General features: G+C 24.5%; 2 protein-coding genes and 1 long non-coding RNA gene across 10 annotated transcripts in view; 2 read left to right on the top strand and 1 right to left on the bottom strand.

The window, feature by feature from the left end:
- LOC6038550 (serine/threonine-protein kinase Genghis Khan) overlaps positions 1–20,342 on the bottom strand; it is a 140,342-nt gene that overhangs the window by 40,175 nt on the left and 79,825 nt on the right. The gene's annotated exons all lie outside the window — the stretch shown is intronic.
- On the top strand, positions 4,744–11,089 carry LOC119766827. The gene is made up of 3 exons (XR_005277160.1): positions 4,744–4,938; positions 5,265–5,356; positions 10,961–11,089. It is a non-coding gene; the product is annotated as an uncharacterized LOC119766827 (long non-coding RNA).
- LOC119766826 lies at positions 13,423–16,268 on the top strand. Its single transcript, XM_038252859.1, has 3 exons — positions 13,423–13,686; positions 14,021–14,112; positions 16,219–16,268. Exons 1-3 carry the CDS (start codon positions 13,433–13,435, stop codon positions 16,248–16,250), a joined length of 378 nt encoding a protein of 125 aa, XP_038108787.1. The 5' UTR covers positions 13,423–13,432; the 3' UTR covers positions 16,251–16,268.

The following is a 20,342-nucleotide window of genomic DNA, read 5'->3' as shown; positions in this document are numbered from 1 at the left end:
ATCTTCAATGTCTCTTAGACAATTTTATAGCGAATTTTCTGAACTTTAAAAAAAATAATTTCAGAAATTGTCACCCATGGTCACCTATGTGTAAGCACAGGGTAAACCAGCTCCCCTGGTAGCAACCTGCGCTAACTAACATTCCCGTTCCTTAAAATCGAGATCTACAAACTGACATGGCGGGCGCCGTTGGTGGCCAATGACCTATTCGCAACTGATCTAGTTTTAGCAATCATGGTGTTTTATCTTTTCAGCGCATTCATAGTTGCTGTTGATAAAGGGAAACACCACTAGATCGTCGAAGCCTATGATCGGTCGTGCTGAAAGATATTACGGTTCTGTTCAGCAACGGAGGGGCAACCATGGGTGGACTCTCATGCTCATGCTCACGATCAAATGGTCACCCATGGTCATTATTTTTTAAAATCAAAATACTGCAAATATTTCGCTAAAATCAAACTTTCGGTGGCTATATCTGGAGAATGGAGCCCTTTATCAAAAAATCTTTAAAGTTCTTTTCGATTGGAAATTCAATTTTAAATTAAAAAAAAATTAAGTCAAATTTGTTTTTGCATAAAATTTTGATTTTTCCCAAAAATCACTATTTTTTTAAATGTTCATAACTCGGCGGCTGATTTTTTGACCATACTTCTCTATAGCTCAAAAGTTGCAAATTTTTGTCCCCTAAAACATATCAAAAAATCTCGAAAATAAAAAAACACATTGAAAAAAAATTGCAAAAATACAAAAAAAAAAGAAATTGAGTTTTTGTGGAAAAAAGTTAATTAAAACCTCGGCAATTTTTTCCGTGTGCCAATTTTTTTTCTCAATAGTCCTTAACAATACCTACAACTTTGCCGAAGACACCAAATTCACTCAAATGTTACAGCTGAGCAGTTCTCTCAGATTTCGGTCATTCGATTTTTTTTTACAAAAATGATGTATGAAAATTCAAAAATCTGTATCTTTTGAAGGAATTTTTTGGTGATTTTTTATTTAACTTTTTGTCACTAAAACTTGATTTGCAAAAAACACTATTTTTATTTATTTTTTTATTTGTTCTAGGGGACATAAAATGCCAACTTTTCTGAAATTTCCAGGTTGTACAAAAAATCTTTGACCGAGTTATGAATTTTTGAATCAATACAGATTTTTTCAAAAAACCGAAATTTAGGTCGCAAAAAACTGCAACTATTTTCAAAAAAGTCACCTAAAATTGGCTTTAACTTGAAAACGGTGCACTTTATCAAAATTTCACTGAAGTACTTTTTGATTGTAAATTTGATTTTACATCGAAAAATGAAGTTGAAAAATTTTTGCGACCAATATTTCATTTTTTTGAAAAATTCAGTATTTATTGAAAAATTCATAACTCGGTCAAAGATTTTTTGCACAACCTGGAAATTTCTAAAAAGTTGGCATTTTATGTCCCCATATATCAACATATAAAAAAAAAAAAAAAAAAAAAAGAGAGTGTTTTTCTGCAAGTTTTAGAAACAAAAAGTTAAATAAAAAATCACCAAAAAAAATTTACCGTGTATCATTTTTCCAGTGTAGTCCATATCCATACCTACAACTTTGCCGAAGACACCAAATCGATCAAAAAATTCCTCCAAAAGATACAGATTTTTGAATTTTCATACATCATTTTTGTATGGACAGCTGCCAAGTTTGTATGGAAAATTATATGGACAAAATAATGATGCAAAATGGCTTCTTTGGGCATTCCGAAAGCACTACAAAAGTTTCAGTTGGATAAAAAAATACAAACATTAAAATTCTAAAAAATGACCGATTTCGTAGAGAATTGCTCAGCTGTTTGAATATTTACGTACCATTTTTATATGGACAGCTGCCAAAATTGTATGGAGACTTGTATGGATGAATCAACGACACAAAATGGCTTCCTAGGTCGTAGAGAAGGCCCACACAAAGTTTGAACCAAATAAAAAAATACTAGTAAAACCAATTTCCGGTTTTGGTAGAGAATTGCTCAATTCACTCATAATAATGAAATCTTTATGATCAGTATACAAAGTAAGAAATCGTACATCAAAAAGAATCTTTGGACAGCTTGGGAACCCCCTGCTTTGCAGCACAGTAGCAGTTTGCAATTATATTCATAAGCTTTTTTACCACTGCCACCAGGCCGATCGGCAGTTCCCCCTTACTCAAAGGAAAGCCCCCCTCCGGGTTCTGCAATACATGTGGTTATGCAATTTATTTAAAGTGTACATGCACGATGATAAGCACTTATGATAGCATTTGGCGTGCTCGCGTGCTCTTGATGGCTAATTTTTTTAGTTCCTATACGTCTTCTACATTTATACTATAGATGATTGAGGTTATGGGAGTGAAAAGTCGAAATCGGTTGTACTATTTTCAAAACCCTGCCGAGCATTGGAGACCACCTTATTTTTTCACATATGTGAAGGAAGTCATTCGGAGACTGACACGGCAGCTCCGAGAGATATTGCTAAAGAGAGTCGCGAGCGCGCGCCCGCGGAAGTAGGTCAGAGAATCTAAGTTAGTGTAACGCCACACGCCACAACACAAAAGCCGACCGTACGTGCCTGGGTGGTTGCACTTGTCTTGATTTACTACTTCAAGATACTCTATTCACAGCCGGGAGTTCGGGGGACTTGGCCACTTGGCACGCTGAAATTGTGCCATGTCTCAAGTGGGGAGGGGAACTTGCACTTCGTTACACACACAAACACATTGAGGAGTCGGAATGGTGCGAATGGTTTAGAATAAATGGCTTCAGCCCGGGTTATCATCGTGTCCCCTCGGGTGTTCTTCACGATGACAGGTGTACGGGTCTTTGTTTTCTGCTATTGTATCACACGCAAGAATGACCCTCAGCTGTCATGCTGTGTTTATGTCATGCCGAGGTTGAGGCGCAGATGGGGTTGTGGCGTGTTGCTCGCTCTTCTCAAATGTCATTCCAATGTTTTCTGCAAATTAATTAACCTAGCACTGATGGCGCTAACAATAACTAACGGATGCTTCTACCATGGGTGGGAAGTCCGCACAAAGAGATGAACGTATTGTTTCAAGCTGAACAAGTGACTAACGTAGTACTGTTGTGCATGTTCTAATTGTATACTAACTAGACCACGCCGGCTTCGTCAGTATCAACTCCATAGTTCGATTGTAATTTTAGTTCTACCTCCACGACTTTCCCGAATAAAATTATATGATAATATGCATTGTCAAAACCATGCAGTTACAATAGATATTATAATATCTATAGTTAGTTTATGGTTGATTTTTTTGAACTTCATTGGAATGACGATAAAGCTATCGTAGATTTCATGGTTACAGTCAATTTCATGGTTTTGTTATTGGAAATGTTATAAATTGAAACAATAAAACTACCGTAAAATACATGAAGACAGCAAATATCATGGTTTTGTTATTGGAAATCTCATAATGCATTTTTTTCCAAATTTTTGTTACAGTAAGTTTAATGGTAATGTTATAGTTGCATAGTGTGAACTTTTTTTGAACGATTTTTTTTAAATAATGCGAATCATGCAATAAAAGTATTGAAAATTGAAAATATAAAAATATTACAATTATAAAATATTAAAATATTAAAATATTAAAATATTAAAATATTAAAATATTAAAATATTAAAATATTAAAATATTAAAATATTAAAATATTAAAATATTAAAATATTAAAATATTAAAATAATAAAATATTAAAATATTAAAATATTAAAATATTAAAATATTAAAATATTAAAATATTAAAATATTAAAATATTAAAATATTAAAATATTAAAATATTAAAATATTAAAATATTAAAATATTAAAATATTAAAATATTAAAATATTAAAATATTAAAATATTAAAATATTAAAATATTAAAATATTAAAATATTAAAATATTAAAATATTAAAATATTAAAATATTAAAATATTAAAATATTAAAATATTAAAATATTAAAATATTAAAATATTAAAATATTAAAATATTAAAATATTAAAATATTAAAATATTAAAATATTAAAATATTAAAAAATTAAAATATTAAAATATTAAAATATTAAAATATTAAAGTATTAAAGTATTAAAATATTAAAATATTAAAATATTAAAATATTAAAATATTAAAATATTAAAATATTAAAATATTAAAATATTAAAATATTAAAATATTAAAATATTAAAATATTAAAATATTAAAATATTAAAATATTAAAATAATAAAATATTAAAATATTAAAATATTAAAATATTTAAATATTAAAATATTAAAATATTAAAATATTAAAATATTAAAATATTAAAATATTAAAATATTAAAATATTAAAATATTAAAATATTAAAATATTAAAATATTTAAACATTTAAACATTTAAACATTTAAACATTTAAACATTTAAACATTTAAACATTTAAACATTTAAACATTTAAACATTTAAACATTTAAACATTTAAACATTTAAACATTTAAACATTTAAACATTTAAACATTTAAACATTTAAACATTTAAACATTTAAACATTTAAACATTTAAACATTTAAACATTTAAACATTTAAACATTTAAACATTTAAACATTTAAACATTTAAACATTTAATCATTTAAACATTTTTAATTCAATAATAGAAACGGCAAAAAATATTAAGGATCACAAAACGAACACGACGCTCCCCTAACGAACGCACCATGACACCTAATCTGGGCGACGCTCCCCTAACGAACACACCATAGTTGATCGAGCTGTCATCAAGGCTGTCATTTTTTTTCACCCGCGCGCGTGTTTGATCCTGTTTGTGTGGCGCAGTTGAAATCAAAAATTCTCAAGTCGAATCGCGTGTGCTCGTGAAGGAACAACATCCGGCGTTCGGAACAAATACACCGGGTGACCGAACCGGAACGGCTCTGGGATGGCGGAATTTTCGCATATTTGGGTGAGTATTTGGAGTTTTGTTGAACTTGGAGAGGGCGGAATCGCACCCGCAACAGCAGCAGGCATTTTCAGGCAAATTTCCCAAGCTATTGGCTGATGCACAAAGTGATTTGTTTACCTTTTTTTGGTACCCTCCGCAAACTTCAAGCCATACAAAATTGTTGCCGGATCTTTTACGGGAGAGATCCGGAGAAAGATCCGGCAGCAATTTGTTTTGATTTGACGTTTGCTGAGGTGCGGACAAGTTTGGTTATGTTCAAAGAGAATTGTCAAGGTCAAGTTTGCGAGAGCAATGGTCTGAACAAACTGTGTGTTCCTCTTTTACAGGGACTTCTTCTACCAGGCCCGGCGCCTGCTGCGGACACTTCCGGCCGGATTTGTTCAGGATGGTCGTTTCGTCTGGAGGCGAAAATCGTTAGGTAAGTTGTGTGTTAATGCTCAACGGTGAACGTTCAAACAACGGTCAAGGAAAAGGTCACGAAAAGAATTTTGTTGAGTGGTACGCAACTGAAAATAACAGAAACAGAAAGTAGCGTTTGACGTTTATTGACACGGTGCCTGTGTTAAATTTGTTTTGATGAATAAATAAAATAATAGAATTTGCAAATTTGAATGCCACTGATAATTACAAATGTTTATATAATTTTGTTTTCAATGTAAACATATAGAGCTGCTCATCAGACCGAATCTCAAAATGCTGAATCTTGGAAGGAAATTAGGCAATTAGGATATTAGGAAATTAGGAAATTAGGGAATAAGGAAATTTGGAAATTAGGAAATTAGGAAATAAGGAAATAAAGAAATTATGAAATAAGGAAATTTGGAAATTTGGAAATTAGGCAATTAGGAAATTCGGAAATTAGGCAATTCGGAAATAAGGCAATTCGGAAATTCGGAAATAAGGAAATTTGGAAATTAGGCAATTAGGAAATTCGGATATTGAGAAATTCAGAAATTCGGAAATTAGGAAATTAGACAATCAGGCAATTAGAAAATTAGGCAATTAGGAAATTAGGAAATTAGGAGATTAGGAATATAGGAAATTGAGCAATTAAGAAATTAGGAAATAAGAAAATTAGGAAATTAGGATATTAGGAAATTCGAAAATTAGAAAATTCGGAAATAAGGAAATTTAGAAATTAGAAAATTCGGAAATTAGGAAATTGGGCAATTAGGAAATTAGGAAATAAGGAAATTCGGAAATTAGGAAATTTAGAAAATTCGGAAATTAGGAAATTGGGCAATTAGGAAATTAGGAAATAAGAAAATTAGGAAATTGGGAAATTAGGAAAATAGGAAATTAGGAAATTAGGAGATAAGGAAATTAGGAAATTAGGAAATAAGAAAATTGGGCAATTAGGAATTAGGAAATTAGGAAATTAGGACAATACGAAATTAGGAAATTAGGAAATTGGGAAATAACGATATTAGGAAATTCGGAAATTAGGAAATTAGGAAATTCGGATATTAGGAAATTAGGAAATTTAGAAATTAGAAAATAAGGAAATTAGGAAATTGGGCAATTAGGAAATTAGGAAATAAGGAAATTAGGAAATTAGGAAATTAGAAACTAGGAAATTAGGAAATTAGGAAATTAGAAAATTAGGAAATTAGGAAATTAGGAAATAAGGAAATTAGGAAATAAGGATATTAGGAAATTCGGAAATTAGGAAATTTAGAAATTAGAAAATAGGAAATTAGAAAATTAGGGAATTAGGAAATTTTAAAATTAAGAAATTAAAAAAATTAACAATTAAGAAATTACAAAATTAGGAAATTAGGATATTAGGAAATTAGGATATTAGGAAATGAGGAAATTAGGAAATTTAGAAATTTAGAAATTAACAAATAACAAAATTAGAAAATTAGGGAATAATGAAATTAGGAAAATAGGAAATTAGGAAATCAGGAAATAAGTAAATTAGGAAATTAGGAAGTTAGGAAATTAGGAATTCAGCCAATTAGGAAATTAAGAAATTAGAAAGTTAGAAAATTAGAAAATTAGAAAATTAGAAAATTAGAAAATTAGAAAATTAGAAAATTAGAAAATTAGAAAATTAGAAAATTAAAAAATTAGAAAATTAGAAAATTAGAAAATTAGAAAATTAGAAAATTAGAAAATTAGAAAATTAGAAAATTAGAAAATTAGAAAATTAGAAAATTAGAAAATTAGAAAATTAGAAAATTAGAAAATTAGAAAATTAGAAAATTAGAAAATTAGAAAATTAGAAAATTAGAAAATTAGAAAATTAGAAAATTAGAAAATTAGAAAATTAGAAAATTAGAAAATTAGAAAATTAGAAAATTAGAAAATTAGAAAATTAGAAAATTAGAAAATTAGAAAATTAGAAAATTAGAAAATTAGAAAATTAGAAAATTAGAAAATTAGAAAATTAGAAAATTAGAAAATTAGAAAATTAGAAAATTAGAAAATTAGAAAATTAGAAAATTAGAAAATCAGAAAATTGGAAAATTGGAAAATTAGAAATTAAGAAAATTAGAAAATAAGAAAATTCGAAAATTTGAAAATTTGAAAATTTGAAAATTTAAAAAATAGCAAAATTTGAAAATTTGAAAATTTTAAAATTAGAAAATTTGAAAATAAGGAAATTAGAATATTATGAAATTAAAAAATTAAGAAATTAGGAAATTGAGTTATTAAGAATTAAGTGATTTTAGAATTTTAGAATTTTAGAATTTTAGAATTTTAGAATTTTAGAATTTTAGAATTTTAGAATTTTAGAATTTTAGACTTTTAGAATTTTAGAATTTTAGAATTTTAAATTTTAGAATTTTAAATTTTAAATTTTAGAATTTTAGAATTTTAAATTTTAAATTTATAAATTTTAAATTTTAGAATTTTAAATTTTAAATTTTAGAATTTTAAATTTTAGAATTTTAGAATTTTAAATTTTAAATTTTAAATTTTAAATTTTAAATTTTAGAATTTTAAATTTTAAATTTTAGAATTTTAAATTTTAAATTTTAAATTTTAAATTTTAAAATTTTAGAATTTTAGATTTTAGAATTTTAAATTTTAAATTTTAAATTTTAATTTTAAATTTTAGATTTTAAATTTTAAATTTTAAATTTTAAATTTTAAATTTTAAATTTTAAATTTTAAATTTTAAATTTTAAATTTTAAATTTTAAATTTTAAATTTTAGAATTTTAGAATTTTAAATTTTAAATTTTAGAATTTTAGAATTTTAAATTTTAAATTTTAAATTTTAAATTTTAAATTTTAAATTTTAAATTTTAAATTTTAAATTTTAGAATTTTAGAATTTTAGAATTTTAGATTTTAAATTTTAAATTTTAAATTTTAGAATTTTAAATTTTAAATTTTAAATTTTAAATTTTAGAATTTTAAATAAATTTTAAATTTTAGAATTTTAAATTTTAGAATTTTAAATTTTAAATTTTAGAATTTAGATTTTAGAATTTTAGAATTTTAAATTTTAGAATTTTAAATTTTAGAATTTTAGAATTTTAAATTTAAATTTTAAATTTTAGAATTTTAAATTTTAAATTTTAGAATTTAAATTTTAAATTTTAGAATTTTAAATTTTAAAATTTTAGAATTTTAAATTTTAAATTTTAGAATTTTAGAATTTTAAATTTTAAATTTTAGATTTTAAATTTAAATTTTAAATTTTAAATTTTGAAATTTTAAATTTTAAATTTTAGAATTTTAGAATTTTAGAATTTTAAATTTTAATTTTAAATTTTAGAATTTAAATTTTAGAATTTTAAATTTTAAATTTTAGAATTTTAGATTTTAGATTTTAAATTTTAGAATTTTAAATTTTAGAAATTTAGAATTTTAAATTTTAGAATTTTAAATTTTAGAATTTTAAATTTTAAATTTTAAATTTTAAATTTTAGAATTTTAGAATTTTAGAATTTTAAATTTTAAATTTTAAATTTTAAATTTTAAATTTTAAATTTTAAATTTTAAATTTTAGAATTTTAAATTTTTAGAATTTTAGAATTTTAGAATTTTAGAATTTTAAATTTTAAATTTTAAATTTTAAATTTTAAATTTTAATTTTAAATTTTAGAATTTTAGAATTTTAAATTTTAAATTTTAGAATTTTAGAATTTTAAATTTTAAATTTTAAATTTTAGAATTTTAAATTTTAAATTTTAAATTTTAGAATTTTAGAATTTAGAATTTTAAATTTTAAATTTTAAATTTTAAATTTTTAAATTTTAAATTTTAAATTTTAAATTTTAAATTTTAGAATTTTAAATTTTAGAATTTTAGAATTTTAAATTTTAGAATTTTAAATTTTAGAATTTTAGAATTTTAAATTTTAAATTTTAAATTTTAAATTTTAAATTTTAAATTTTAGAATTTTAAATTTTAAATTTTAAATTTTAGAATTTTAGAATTTTAAATTTTAAATTTTAAAATTTTAGAATTTTAGAATTTTAAATTTTAAATTTTAAATTTTAAATTTTAAATTTTAGAATTTTAGAATTTTAAATTTTAGAATTTTAAATTTTATTTTAAATTTTTAAATTTTAAATTTTAGAATTTTAGAATTTTAGAATTTTAAATTTTAAATTTTAGAATTTTAGAATTTTAGAATTTTAGAATTTTAGAATTTTAAATTTTAGAATTTTAAATTTTAAATTTTAGAATTTTAAATTTTAGAATTTTAAATTTTAAATTTTAAATTTTAAATTTTAAATTTTAGAATTTTAAATTTTAAATTTTAAATTTAAATTTTAAATTTTAAATTTTAGTAAATTTTAAATTTTAAATTTTAAATTTTAAATTTTAAATTTTAAATTTTAAATTTTAAATTTTAAATTTTAAATTTTAGAATTTTAGAATTTTAGAATTTTAGAATTTTAAATTTTAGAATTTTAGAATTTTAAATTTTAAATTTTAAATTTTAAATTTTAAATTTTAGAATTTTAGAATTTTAAATTTTAGAATTTAAATTTTAGAATTTTAGAATTTTAAATTTTAAATTTTAAATTTTAGAATTTTAAATTTTAGAATTTTAAATTTTAAATTTTAAATTTTAAATTTTAGAATTTTAGAATTTTAAATTTTAAATTTTAGAATTTTAGAATTTTAGAATTTTAGAATTTTAGAATTTTAGAATTTTAGAATTTTAGAATTTTAAATTTTAAATTTTAAATTTTAAATTTTAAATTTTAAATTTTAAATTTTAGAATTTTAGAATTTAGAATTTTAGAATTTTAAATTTTAGAATTTTAAATTTTAGAATTTTAAATTTTAGAATTTTAAATTTTAGAATTTTAGAATTTTAGAATTTTAGAATTTTGAATTTTGAATTTTAGAATTTTAGAGTTTTAAATTTTAAATTTTAGAATTTTAAATTTTAGAATTTTAGAATTTTAGAATTTTAGAATTTTAGAATTTTAAATTTTAAATTTTAAATTTTAAATTTTAAATTTTAAATTTAAATTTTAAATTTTAAATTTTAAATTTTAGAATTTTAGAATTTTAGAATTTTAGAATTTTAGAATTTTAAATTTTAAATTTTAAATTTTAAATTTAGAATTTAAATTTTAGAATTTTAGAATTTTAAATTTTAGAATTTTAGAATTTTAGAAATTTTAGAATTTTAAATTTTAAATTTTAAATTTTAGAATTTTAAATTTTAAATTTTAGATTTTAGAATTTTAAATTTTAGAATTTTAGAATTTTAAATTTTAGAATTTTAAATTTTAAATTTTAAATTTCAGAATTTTAGAATTTTAAAACTTTAGAATTTTAGAATTTTAGAATTTTAAATTTTAGAATTTTAGAATTTTAGAATTTTAGAATTTTAAATTTTAAATTTTAAATTTTAGAATTTTAAATTTTAGAATTTTAAATTTTAGAATTTTAGAATTTTAGAATTTTAGAGTTTTAGAATTTTAGAGTTTTAGAATTTTAGAATTTTAGAGTTTTAGTAACAGCTAATTTAATAGCATTTATACCGAAACAAACATATGAAAATATTCCCTATGTCTAATTTAGTGTGTTTCTCTTTTACAGGGGCCTATTCCACTGAGGATTGTGCTTCATAAATACGCGAGAGTTCATCCCAAGTACTAAGCAGTAGTTCCGGCACCGGCTACAAACATTTCGAACAACGTCAGAAAGTTCGGATTGAAGCAGAATATTGAAAGAAAACGACGCGGAAAAAAAGTACTAATTTTTTTAAATCTACGAAAAAAACTATAAAAATACAATAAAACTTACCGTATTGACCATTAATTTCAATGTATAAATATATGTTTTACAGTACAATTTAGTGGAGAGAACAAAATAAATACAATGAATCATACTGTAGTTATTATTTATTTCAATGTACGAATATAGTTTAAACCGTACTATTTAGTATGGAAAAATCCATGAAGAACTGTGAATCTACTGTGCAAACCATTCTAATGGTTACTGTTTTTATTATAAATGTATGATGTTTTCTATGGTCAGGGTAATTTTTTGGACGGAAAAGGCATCAATGAAAATACGGTAGAATATATAGTTTTTGGTTTTTTTTTGTATGGGGAAAAGTCGAAATTTTTATGGTGACTGTGCCTAACAATACCCCTTTTTTATAGTAATTTCCCAAAATAAGATATATTCTATGGTGAAAAAACATAAAGGCTACTGTAGAATCATGGTAAAAATAACCATAGAATTTATCGTGTGATAACCATAAAATCTACTGTTGGTTTATAGTAAAACTTTATGCGGGTTGGCACCCCGAATAAAATTATATGATGATTTGTATTGTCAAAACCATGAAGTTACAATAGATATTATAATATTTATGGTAAGTTTATGGTTGATTTTTTTTAACTTCATTGGAATGACGATAAAGTTATCGTAGATTTCATGGTTACAGCAAATTTCATGGTTTTGTTATTGGCAATGTTATAAATTGAAACAATAAAACTACTGTACATTCCATGAATACAGCAAATATTATGGTTTTGTTATTGGAAATCTCATAACGCATTTTTTCCAATTTTTTGTTACAGTAAGTTTCATTGTAATGTTATAGTTGCAAAGTGTGAACTATTTTTGAACGATTTTTTTAAATAATGCGAATCATGTAATAAAAGTATTGAAAATTTAAAAATATTAAAATTATAAAATATTAAAATATTAAAATATTAAAATATAAAAATATAAAAATATTAAAATTTTAAAATATTAAAATATTAAAATATTAAAATATTAAAATATTAAAATATTAAAATATTAAAACATTAAAATATTAAAATATTAAAATATTAATATATTAAAATATTAAAATATTAAAATATTAAAATATTAAAATATTAAAATATTAAAATATTAAATTATTAAAATTTTAAAATATTAAAATATTAAAATATTAAAATATTAAAATATTAAAATATTAAAATATTAAAATATTAAAATATTAAAATATTAAAATATTAAAATATTAAAATTTTAAAATATTAAAATATTAAAATATTAAAATATTAAAATATTAAAATATCAAAATATTAAAATATTAAAATATTAAAATATTAAAATATTAAAATATTAAAATATTAAAATATTAAAATATTAAAATATTAAAATATTAAAATATTAAAATATTAAAATATCAAAATATTAAAATATTAAAATTTTAAAATATTAAAATATTAAAATATTAAAATATTAAAATATTAAAATATCAAAATATTAAAATATTAAAATATTAAAATATTAAAATATTAAAATATTAAAATATTAAAATATTAAAATATTAAAATATTGAAATATTAAAATATTAAAATATTAAAATATTAAAATATTAAAACATTTAAACATTTAAACATTTAAACATTTAAACATTTAAACATTTAAACATTTAAACATTTAAACATTTAAACATTTAAACATTTAAACATTTAAACATTTAAACATTTAAACATTTAAACATTTAAACATTTAAACATTTAAACATTTAAACATTTAAACATTTAAACATTTAAACATTTAAACATTTAAACATTTAAACATTTAAACATTTAAACATTTAAACATTTAAACATTTAAACATTTAAACATTTAAACATTTAAACATTTAAACATTTAAACATTTAAACATTTAAACATTTAAACATTTAAACATTTAAACATTTAAACATTTCTTGACTTTTTTTTGATAAGGTCCTATAAACAAATGTAAACATTGAGTGTATCCCGCTTACTCCGATGGACTTTGACATAAGGTGTGAAAGGGATACACTCAATGTTTACATTTGTTTATAGGACCTTATCAAAAAAAAGTCAAGATTTAAACATTTAAACATTTAAACATTTAAACATATAAACATTTAAACATTTAAACATTTAAACGTTTAAACATTTAAACATTTAAACATTTAAACATTTAAACATATTTTTATTCAATAATTGAAACGGCAAAAAAAAATAAAGATCACAAAACGAACACACCATGACACCTAAATTGGGCGACGCTCCCCTAACGAACGCACCATGACACCTAAACTGGGCGACGCTCCCCTAATGAACGTACCATGGCGAGCTCTCATTTGTTTTCAATCGCGCGCGTGTTCGATCATGTTTGTGTCGATCGTGTTTGGCCGCTGTTTAATCGAAAAAGTGTTAGTGAAATCGCGTGTGTTCGTGAAAAAGGCAACATCCGGCGTTTGTCCAACACGGTCTTGGACAAATTTGCCGGGTGACCGAACCGGAACGGCTCTGGGATGGCGGAACTTTTTCATATTTGGGTGAGTATAAGGAGTTTTGTTGAACTTGGAGAGGGCGGAATCGCACCCGCAACAGCAGCAGGCATTTTCAGACAAATTTCCCAAGCTACTGGCTGATGCACAAAGTGATTTGTTTACCTTTTTTGGTACCCTCCGCAAACTTCAAGCCATACAAAATTGTTGCCGGATCTTTTACGGGAGAGATCCGGAGAAAGATCCGGCAGCAATTTGTTTTGATTTGACGTTTGCTGAGGGTGCGGACAAGTTTGGTTATCTTCAAAAGAGAATGTTCAAGGTCAAGCTTGCGAGAGCAATGGTCTGAACAAACTGTGTGTGTGTTCCTCTTTTTTTACAGGGACTTCTTCTACCAGGCCCGGCGCCTGCTGCGGACACTTCCGGCCGGATTTGTTCAGGATGGTCGTTTCGTCTGGAGGCGAAAATCGTTAGGTAAGTTGTGTGTTAATGCTCAACGGTGAACGTTCAAACAACGGTCAAGGAAAAGGTCACGAAAAGAATTTTGTTGAGTGGTACGCAACTGAAAAATAACAGAAACAGAAAGTAGCGTTTGACGTTTATTGGCACGGTGCCTGTGTGTGTGTGTTTTTTTTTTTTTTTAATAGAATTTGCAAATTTGAATGCTACTGATTATTACAAATGTTCATATAATTTTGTTTGGAAATTCGGAAATTCGGAAATTAGGGAATTAGGAAATTAGGAAATTCGGATATTAGGAAATTCAGAAATTCGGAAATTAGGAAATTAGGAAATAAGGCAATTAGGAAATTAGGAAATTAGGCAATTAGGAAATTAGGAGATTAGGAAATTAGGAGATTAGGAGATTAGGAAATTAGGAAATTAGGAAATTAGGAAATAAGGAAATTAGGCAATTAGGAAATTAGGAAATTGGGCAATTAGAAAATTGGGCAATTAGGAAATTAGGAAATAAGGAAATTAGGAAATTAGGAAATTGGGAAATTGGGAAATTAGGAAATTAGGAAATTAGGAATTTAGGAAATTAGGATATTAGGAAATTCGGAAATTCGGAAATTAGAAAAAATCGGAAATTCGGAAATTAGGAAATTTAGAAATAAGAAAATTAGGAAATTAGAAATTGGAAATTAGGAAATTGAAATAAGAAATAAAATTAGGCAATTAGGAAATTAGAATGAAATTTAGAATTAAATCAGATGAAATTTTGAAACTAGGCAATGGAAATTCGGAAATTAGGAAATTTAGAAATTAGAAAATTAAAAATTAGGAAATGGAAATTAGGAAATTAGAAATTAGAAATGAAATTGTGAAATTAGGAAATTAGGATATTAGGAAATTAGAAATTGAAATTGGGCAATTGGAAATTAGAAATAAGGAAATAGAAATTTAGAATTAGAAAATTAGAAAATTAGAAAATTAGAAATTAGAAATTGGAATTAGAAATTAGAAATTATGAAATTAGGAATTAGGATACTAGGAAATTAGGAATTGGGCAATTAGGAAATTGAGAATAAGGAAATTAGGAATTGGGCAATGGAAATTAGTAAATAAATTGGGCAATTAGGAAATTGGAAATAAGAAATGGAAATTGGGCAATTAGGAAATTAGGAAATAAAAATTAGAATTAGGAAATTGGGCAATTAGGAAATTAGGAAATAAGGAAATTAGGAAATTAGGATATTAGGAAATTCGGAAATTCGGAAATAAGAAAAATGAGGAAATTCGGAAATTAGGAAATTTAGAAATTAGAAAATAGGAAATTAGAAAATTAAGAAATTAGGAAATTTGGAAATTAGGAAATTGGGAAATTAAGAAATTAAAAAATTTAACATTTAAAAAATTACAAAATTAGGAAATTTGGATATTCGAAAATTCGGAAATTAGGAAATTAATAAATTAAGAAATTTAGAAATTTATAAATTTAGAAATTAAGAAATTAAGAAATTAAGCAATTAAGAAATTAGGAAATTTAGAAATTAAGAAAAAACAAAATCAGAAAATTAGGGAATAAGGAAATTAGGAAATTAGGAAATCAGGAAATCAGGAAATTAGTAAATTAGGAAATTAGGAAGTTAGGAATTCAGCCAATTAGGAAATTAGGAAATTAGAAAATTAGAAAATTAGAAAATTAGAAAATTAAAAAATTAGAACATTAGAAAATAAGAACATTAGAAAATTAGAAAATTAGAAAATTATAAATTTAGAAAATTAGAAAATTAGAAAATTAGGAAATTAGAAAATTAGAAAATTAGGAAATCAGGATATTAAGAAATTAGGAAATAAAGAAATTAGGAAATTGAGTTATTAAGAATTTAGTAATTTTAGAATTTTAGAATTTTGGAATTTAAGAATTTAAGAATTTAAGAATTTAAGAATTTTGGAATTTAAGAATTTTAGAATTTTAGAATTTTAGAATTTCTGAATTTTAGAATTTTAGAATTTTAGAATTTTAGAATTTTAGAATTTTAGAATTTTAGAAACAGCTAATTTAATAGCATTTGTACCGAAACAAACATATGAAAATATTTCCTATGTCTAATTTAGTGTGTTTCTCTTTTACAGGGGCCTATTCCACTGAGGATTGTGCTTCATAAATACTCAAGAGTTCATCCCAAAGTACGAAGATAGTTCCGGCACCGACTACAAAACATTTCGAACAACGTCAGAAAGTTCCAGTTGAAGCAGAATATTAGAAAACGACGCGGAAAAAAGTACTATTTTTAAATCTACGAAAAAACTATAAAAATACAATAAAACTTACCATATTGACCATTAATTTTAATGTATAAATATATGTTTTACAGTACAATTTAGTGGAGAAAAAAATAAATACAATAAATACAATGAATCATACTGTATTATTATTTATTTCAATGTACGAATATAGTTTAAACCTTATACTATTTAGTATGGAAAAATCCATGAAGAACTGTGAATTTACTGTGCAAACCATTGTAATGGTTACTGTTTTTATTATAAAATGTATGATGTTTTCTATGGTCAGGGTAATTTTTGGACGGAAAAGGCATCAATAAAATACGATAGAATGTATAGTTTTGGTTTTTTTTGTATGGGAAAAGTCGAATTTTTATGGTGACTATGCCTAACAATACCTTTTATAGTAAATTCCCGAAATAGGATATATTCTATGGTGAAAAAACATAAAGGCTACTGTAGAATCATGGTAAAAATAACCATAGAATTTATCGTGTGATAACCATAAAATCTACTGTAGGTTTATAGTAAATCTTTATGCGGGACCCCGCATAAAAATTTCTGATGAACTTACAGTAAATTTTAACGTTACAAAACGATAAAATATATTGTCATTTTGACAGTGTTTTAACAGTAGACAGCATCGTTTTTTAAGATAATTTGCGTCGTATTTTGGGACTTTACCATAAAAAAGGGGGGTTGTTATGCACCGGTACCATAAAAATTTCGAAATTTTTCCATACATTTTTTTTCCAAATACGACGCATTTTACTGTTAATCTAATGTTGCATTTTTATTCAAAAACTCGCCCTGACTATAGAAAACATCATACATTTATAATAAAAACAGCAAGCATTACAATGGATTGCACAGTCAATTTATAGTTCTTCATAGTTTTTTCCATACTAAATAGTACTGTTTAAACTATATTCGTACATTGAAATAAATAAAAACTACAGTATATTCCATTGTATTTTCATTTTATTTATTTTTTTCTCTCCGCTAAATTATACTGTCAAACATGTATTTGGTCGATAAAATATATAATTAACACTGCACATTTTATAGTATTTATATTGTGTTTTGCTGGCCCAGAAAGCTGTGTACGTTTGTGTGTGTGTGGTGTGTGTGTGTGTATGACAAATCATGGTTTCTTAAATTTTCCTCCTCTACGGCAATCCTTCCTCCGTCGCTGAAATTACCACGTTCGCTCACGGTTGATTTTGACCTTTTGCATGCTGAATCACCACACGAACTCCTTCTACCCTTTCGCGCTTCTTCTGCATCTGTAGCAGCGCACCGCCGCCAGCAAACGCCAGATCAATTCGGCGATTCAATCAAGCAGCCTGCGGAATTAAACAGTTACTGTAAATGCTTCGAGTTTTGTTTTCCCCTGTTCCTGCTTACCTGTTGTGCTGGGAGTGTTCTATTGGTGATCAAGTGACCCATGGGCGATGGTGTTCCTCTGTCTTCGGATGATTGCGGCCAAACTGCAACTCCAATGCAGCATTGCTTGGCTCACACCTAATACAGGATCGAGAAAGTTCCTGCAAAAGAAAAAATAGTTAGCCGAAACAAAAAAAAAATGGTTTATTTTCAAGCAGGCCACGGAAAACATTTCCAGAGTTTGATCGACAACACGACAAGACACTCGATGGAAAATCCCAATGAAATAGTAGTCCCTCCGTGAATTCCGTGAAAACCCCGTGATTCAGCAAAGTCACAGTAACTTTGAGGGACCCCTCGGTTTTCGTCGAAATAAATGTTTCTCGCAGCACTGCTTGTTGATAAATACACTGTAACTGAAAATCGCACTTTTCTGAGTTCGTTTTCGCACTTTTTCATACGATGTTTTCAGTTCGACGGCGATTACACAAAAAAGTGTAATCGTAGTTGAACTGAAAAAAACGCATGAGGAGGTGCGAAAACGAACTCAGCAAAGTTCGATTTTCAGTTACAGTGTATTTACAATCGATGGAAACAGCTGTTTTGTGTTTTGATTGTTTTTTTTTCGTTTGCGTTCCTGGTTTTTTTTCCTTGGTGCTGCGAAGCTAATTGCCACCCCCACAATCAGTTTCGATTCGAATACGAATTCTGTTCCATACGCAACAATCGATTCAATTCTAATTGAACTAACTAGATCGTTGTTCTGCCCTCCTCCAACTGTTTTTGGAAGCATAACCAAACTTTTCGGTACTTTCCGTAAACGTCAAAACAGTACAAAGTTGCTGCCGATTTTTTTTCCGGATCTCTTCCGGAGAAGATCCGGCAATAAATGTGTATAGTTTGACGTTTGCGGAGGATGCCGAGAAATTTCAAACAAATCACTTGATGCATTGGACTGAAGAAAATTTTCCAATAAACAACCACAGAGCAACTACTCACCTGAGTTCATCACTCGGCAGAACTATCCAACCAAACACCGCTGGAACGTGTTCAGCACCTTGCGTGTTGTGCTCCTCCTTGAAAGCTACACCTTGACGGCGGCCGGGAAAGTCCTTTTCCCAATCGAGCGCCTCCGTCCGTAGCGTTTAATCTCGTAAATTGGAAGAAGTCCTCGAAGAAGTCCCTGTAAAAATGAGAAAAACACAAGCAGTTAACTTAGGAAAGGTGTCCAAGCAGGCCATGAAAAATGTCTGCTGCTGCTGCGGGTGGAATTCCGCCCCTCCCAAATCTCAAGAAAAAGAAAATACTTACCCAAATATTCAAATTCTGCCATCCTGGAGCGGTTCCGATTCGGTCCCCCGGCGAATTTGACGCGGGAGGCTGTTTTTTTACAAGCACACGCGCACGCAAACTGCTGCCGCCAACACATTCAGGATTGAACACGCGCGCGTTTGAAAAAGTTGACAGCTCGTTCAGTGTCATGGTGCGTTCGTTTCATGAGCGTCGGCTGCACAGATTCAGTGTCATGGTGCGTTCGTTTCATGAGCGTCGGCTGCAATGTTTTAATGTCATGGTTCGTTCGTTAAATGTTTATATGTTTAAATGTTTGCATGTTTAAATGTTTAAATGTTTAAATGTTTAAATGTTTAAATGTTTAAATGTTTAAATGTTTAAATGTTTAAATGTTTAAATGTTTAAATGTTTAAATGTTTAAATGTTTAAATGTTTAAATGTTTAAATGTTTAAATGTTTAAACATTTAAACATTTAAACATTTAAATATTTAAATATTTAAATGTTTAAATGTTTAAATGTTTAAATGTTTAAATGTTTAAATATTTAAATGTTTTAATATTTAAATATTTAAATATTTTAATGTTTAAATGTTTAAATGTTTAAATATTAAATGTTTAAATGTTTAAACGTTTAAATATTTAAATGTTTAAATGTTTAAATGTTTAAATATTTAAACGTTTAAATATTTAAATATTTAAATATTTAAATGTTTAAATATTTAAATGTTTAAATGTTAAATGTTTAAATGTTTAAATGTTTAAATATTTAAATGTTTAAATGTTAAATATTTAAATGTTTAAATGTTTAAATGTTTAAATGTTCAAATGTTTAAATGTTTAAATGTTTACATGTTTAAATGTTTAAATGTTTAAATGTTTAAATGTTTAAATGTTTAAATGTTTAAATGTTTAAATGTTTAAATGTTTAATTAAACATGTTTAAATGTTTAAATGTTTAAATGTTTCAATGTTTAAATGTTTAAATGTTTAAATGTTTAAATTTTTAAATGTTGGAATATTTTAATATTTTAATATTTTAATATTTTAATATTTCAAAATTTTAATATTTTAATATTTTAATATTTTAATATTTTAATATTTTAATATTTTAATATTTTAATATTTTAATATTTTAATATTTTAATATTTTAATATTTTAATATTTTAATATTTTAACATTTTAATATTTTAATATTATAATATTTTAATATTTTAATATTTTAATATTTTAATATTTTAATATTTTAATATTTTAATATTTTAATATTTTAATATTTTAATATTTTAATAT

The sequence above is a fragment of the Culex quinquefasciatus genome, chromosome 2 (genome assembly GCF_015732765.1).
Source record: "Culex quinquefasciatus strain JHB chromosome 2, VPISU_Cqui_1.0_pri_paternal, whole genome shotgun sequence".
NCBI lineage: Eukaryota > Metazoa > Arthropoda > Insecta > Diptera > Culicidae > Culex > Culex quinquefasciatus.
This window is presented reverse-complemented; position numbering and strand designations above follow the sequence as displayed.

Excerpts from the sequence above, each read along its gene's own strand:
- LOC119766826 (XM_038252859.1), top strand. The coding sequence starts at position 13,433 with ATGACACCTAAACTGGGCGACGCTCCCCTAATGAACGTACCATGGCGA. Across the intron at positions 13,687-14,020 it reads CGGAACTTTTTCATATTTGG|GGACTTCTTCTACCAGGCCC; the intron begins GTGAGTATAAGG and ends CTTTTTTTACAG. Across the intron at positions 14,113-16,218 it reads CTGGAGGCGAAAATCGTTAG|GGGCCTATTCCACTGAGGAT; the intron begins GTAAGTTGTGTG and ends TCTCTTTTACAG.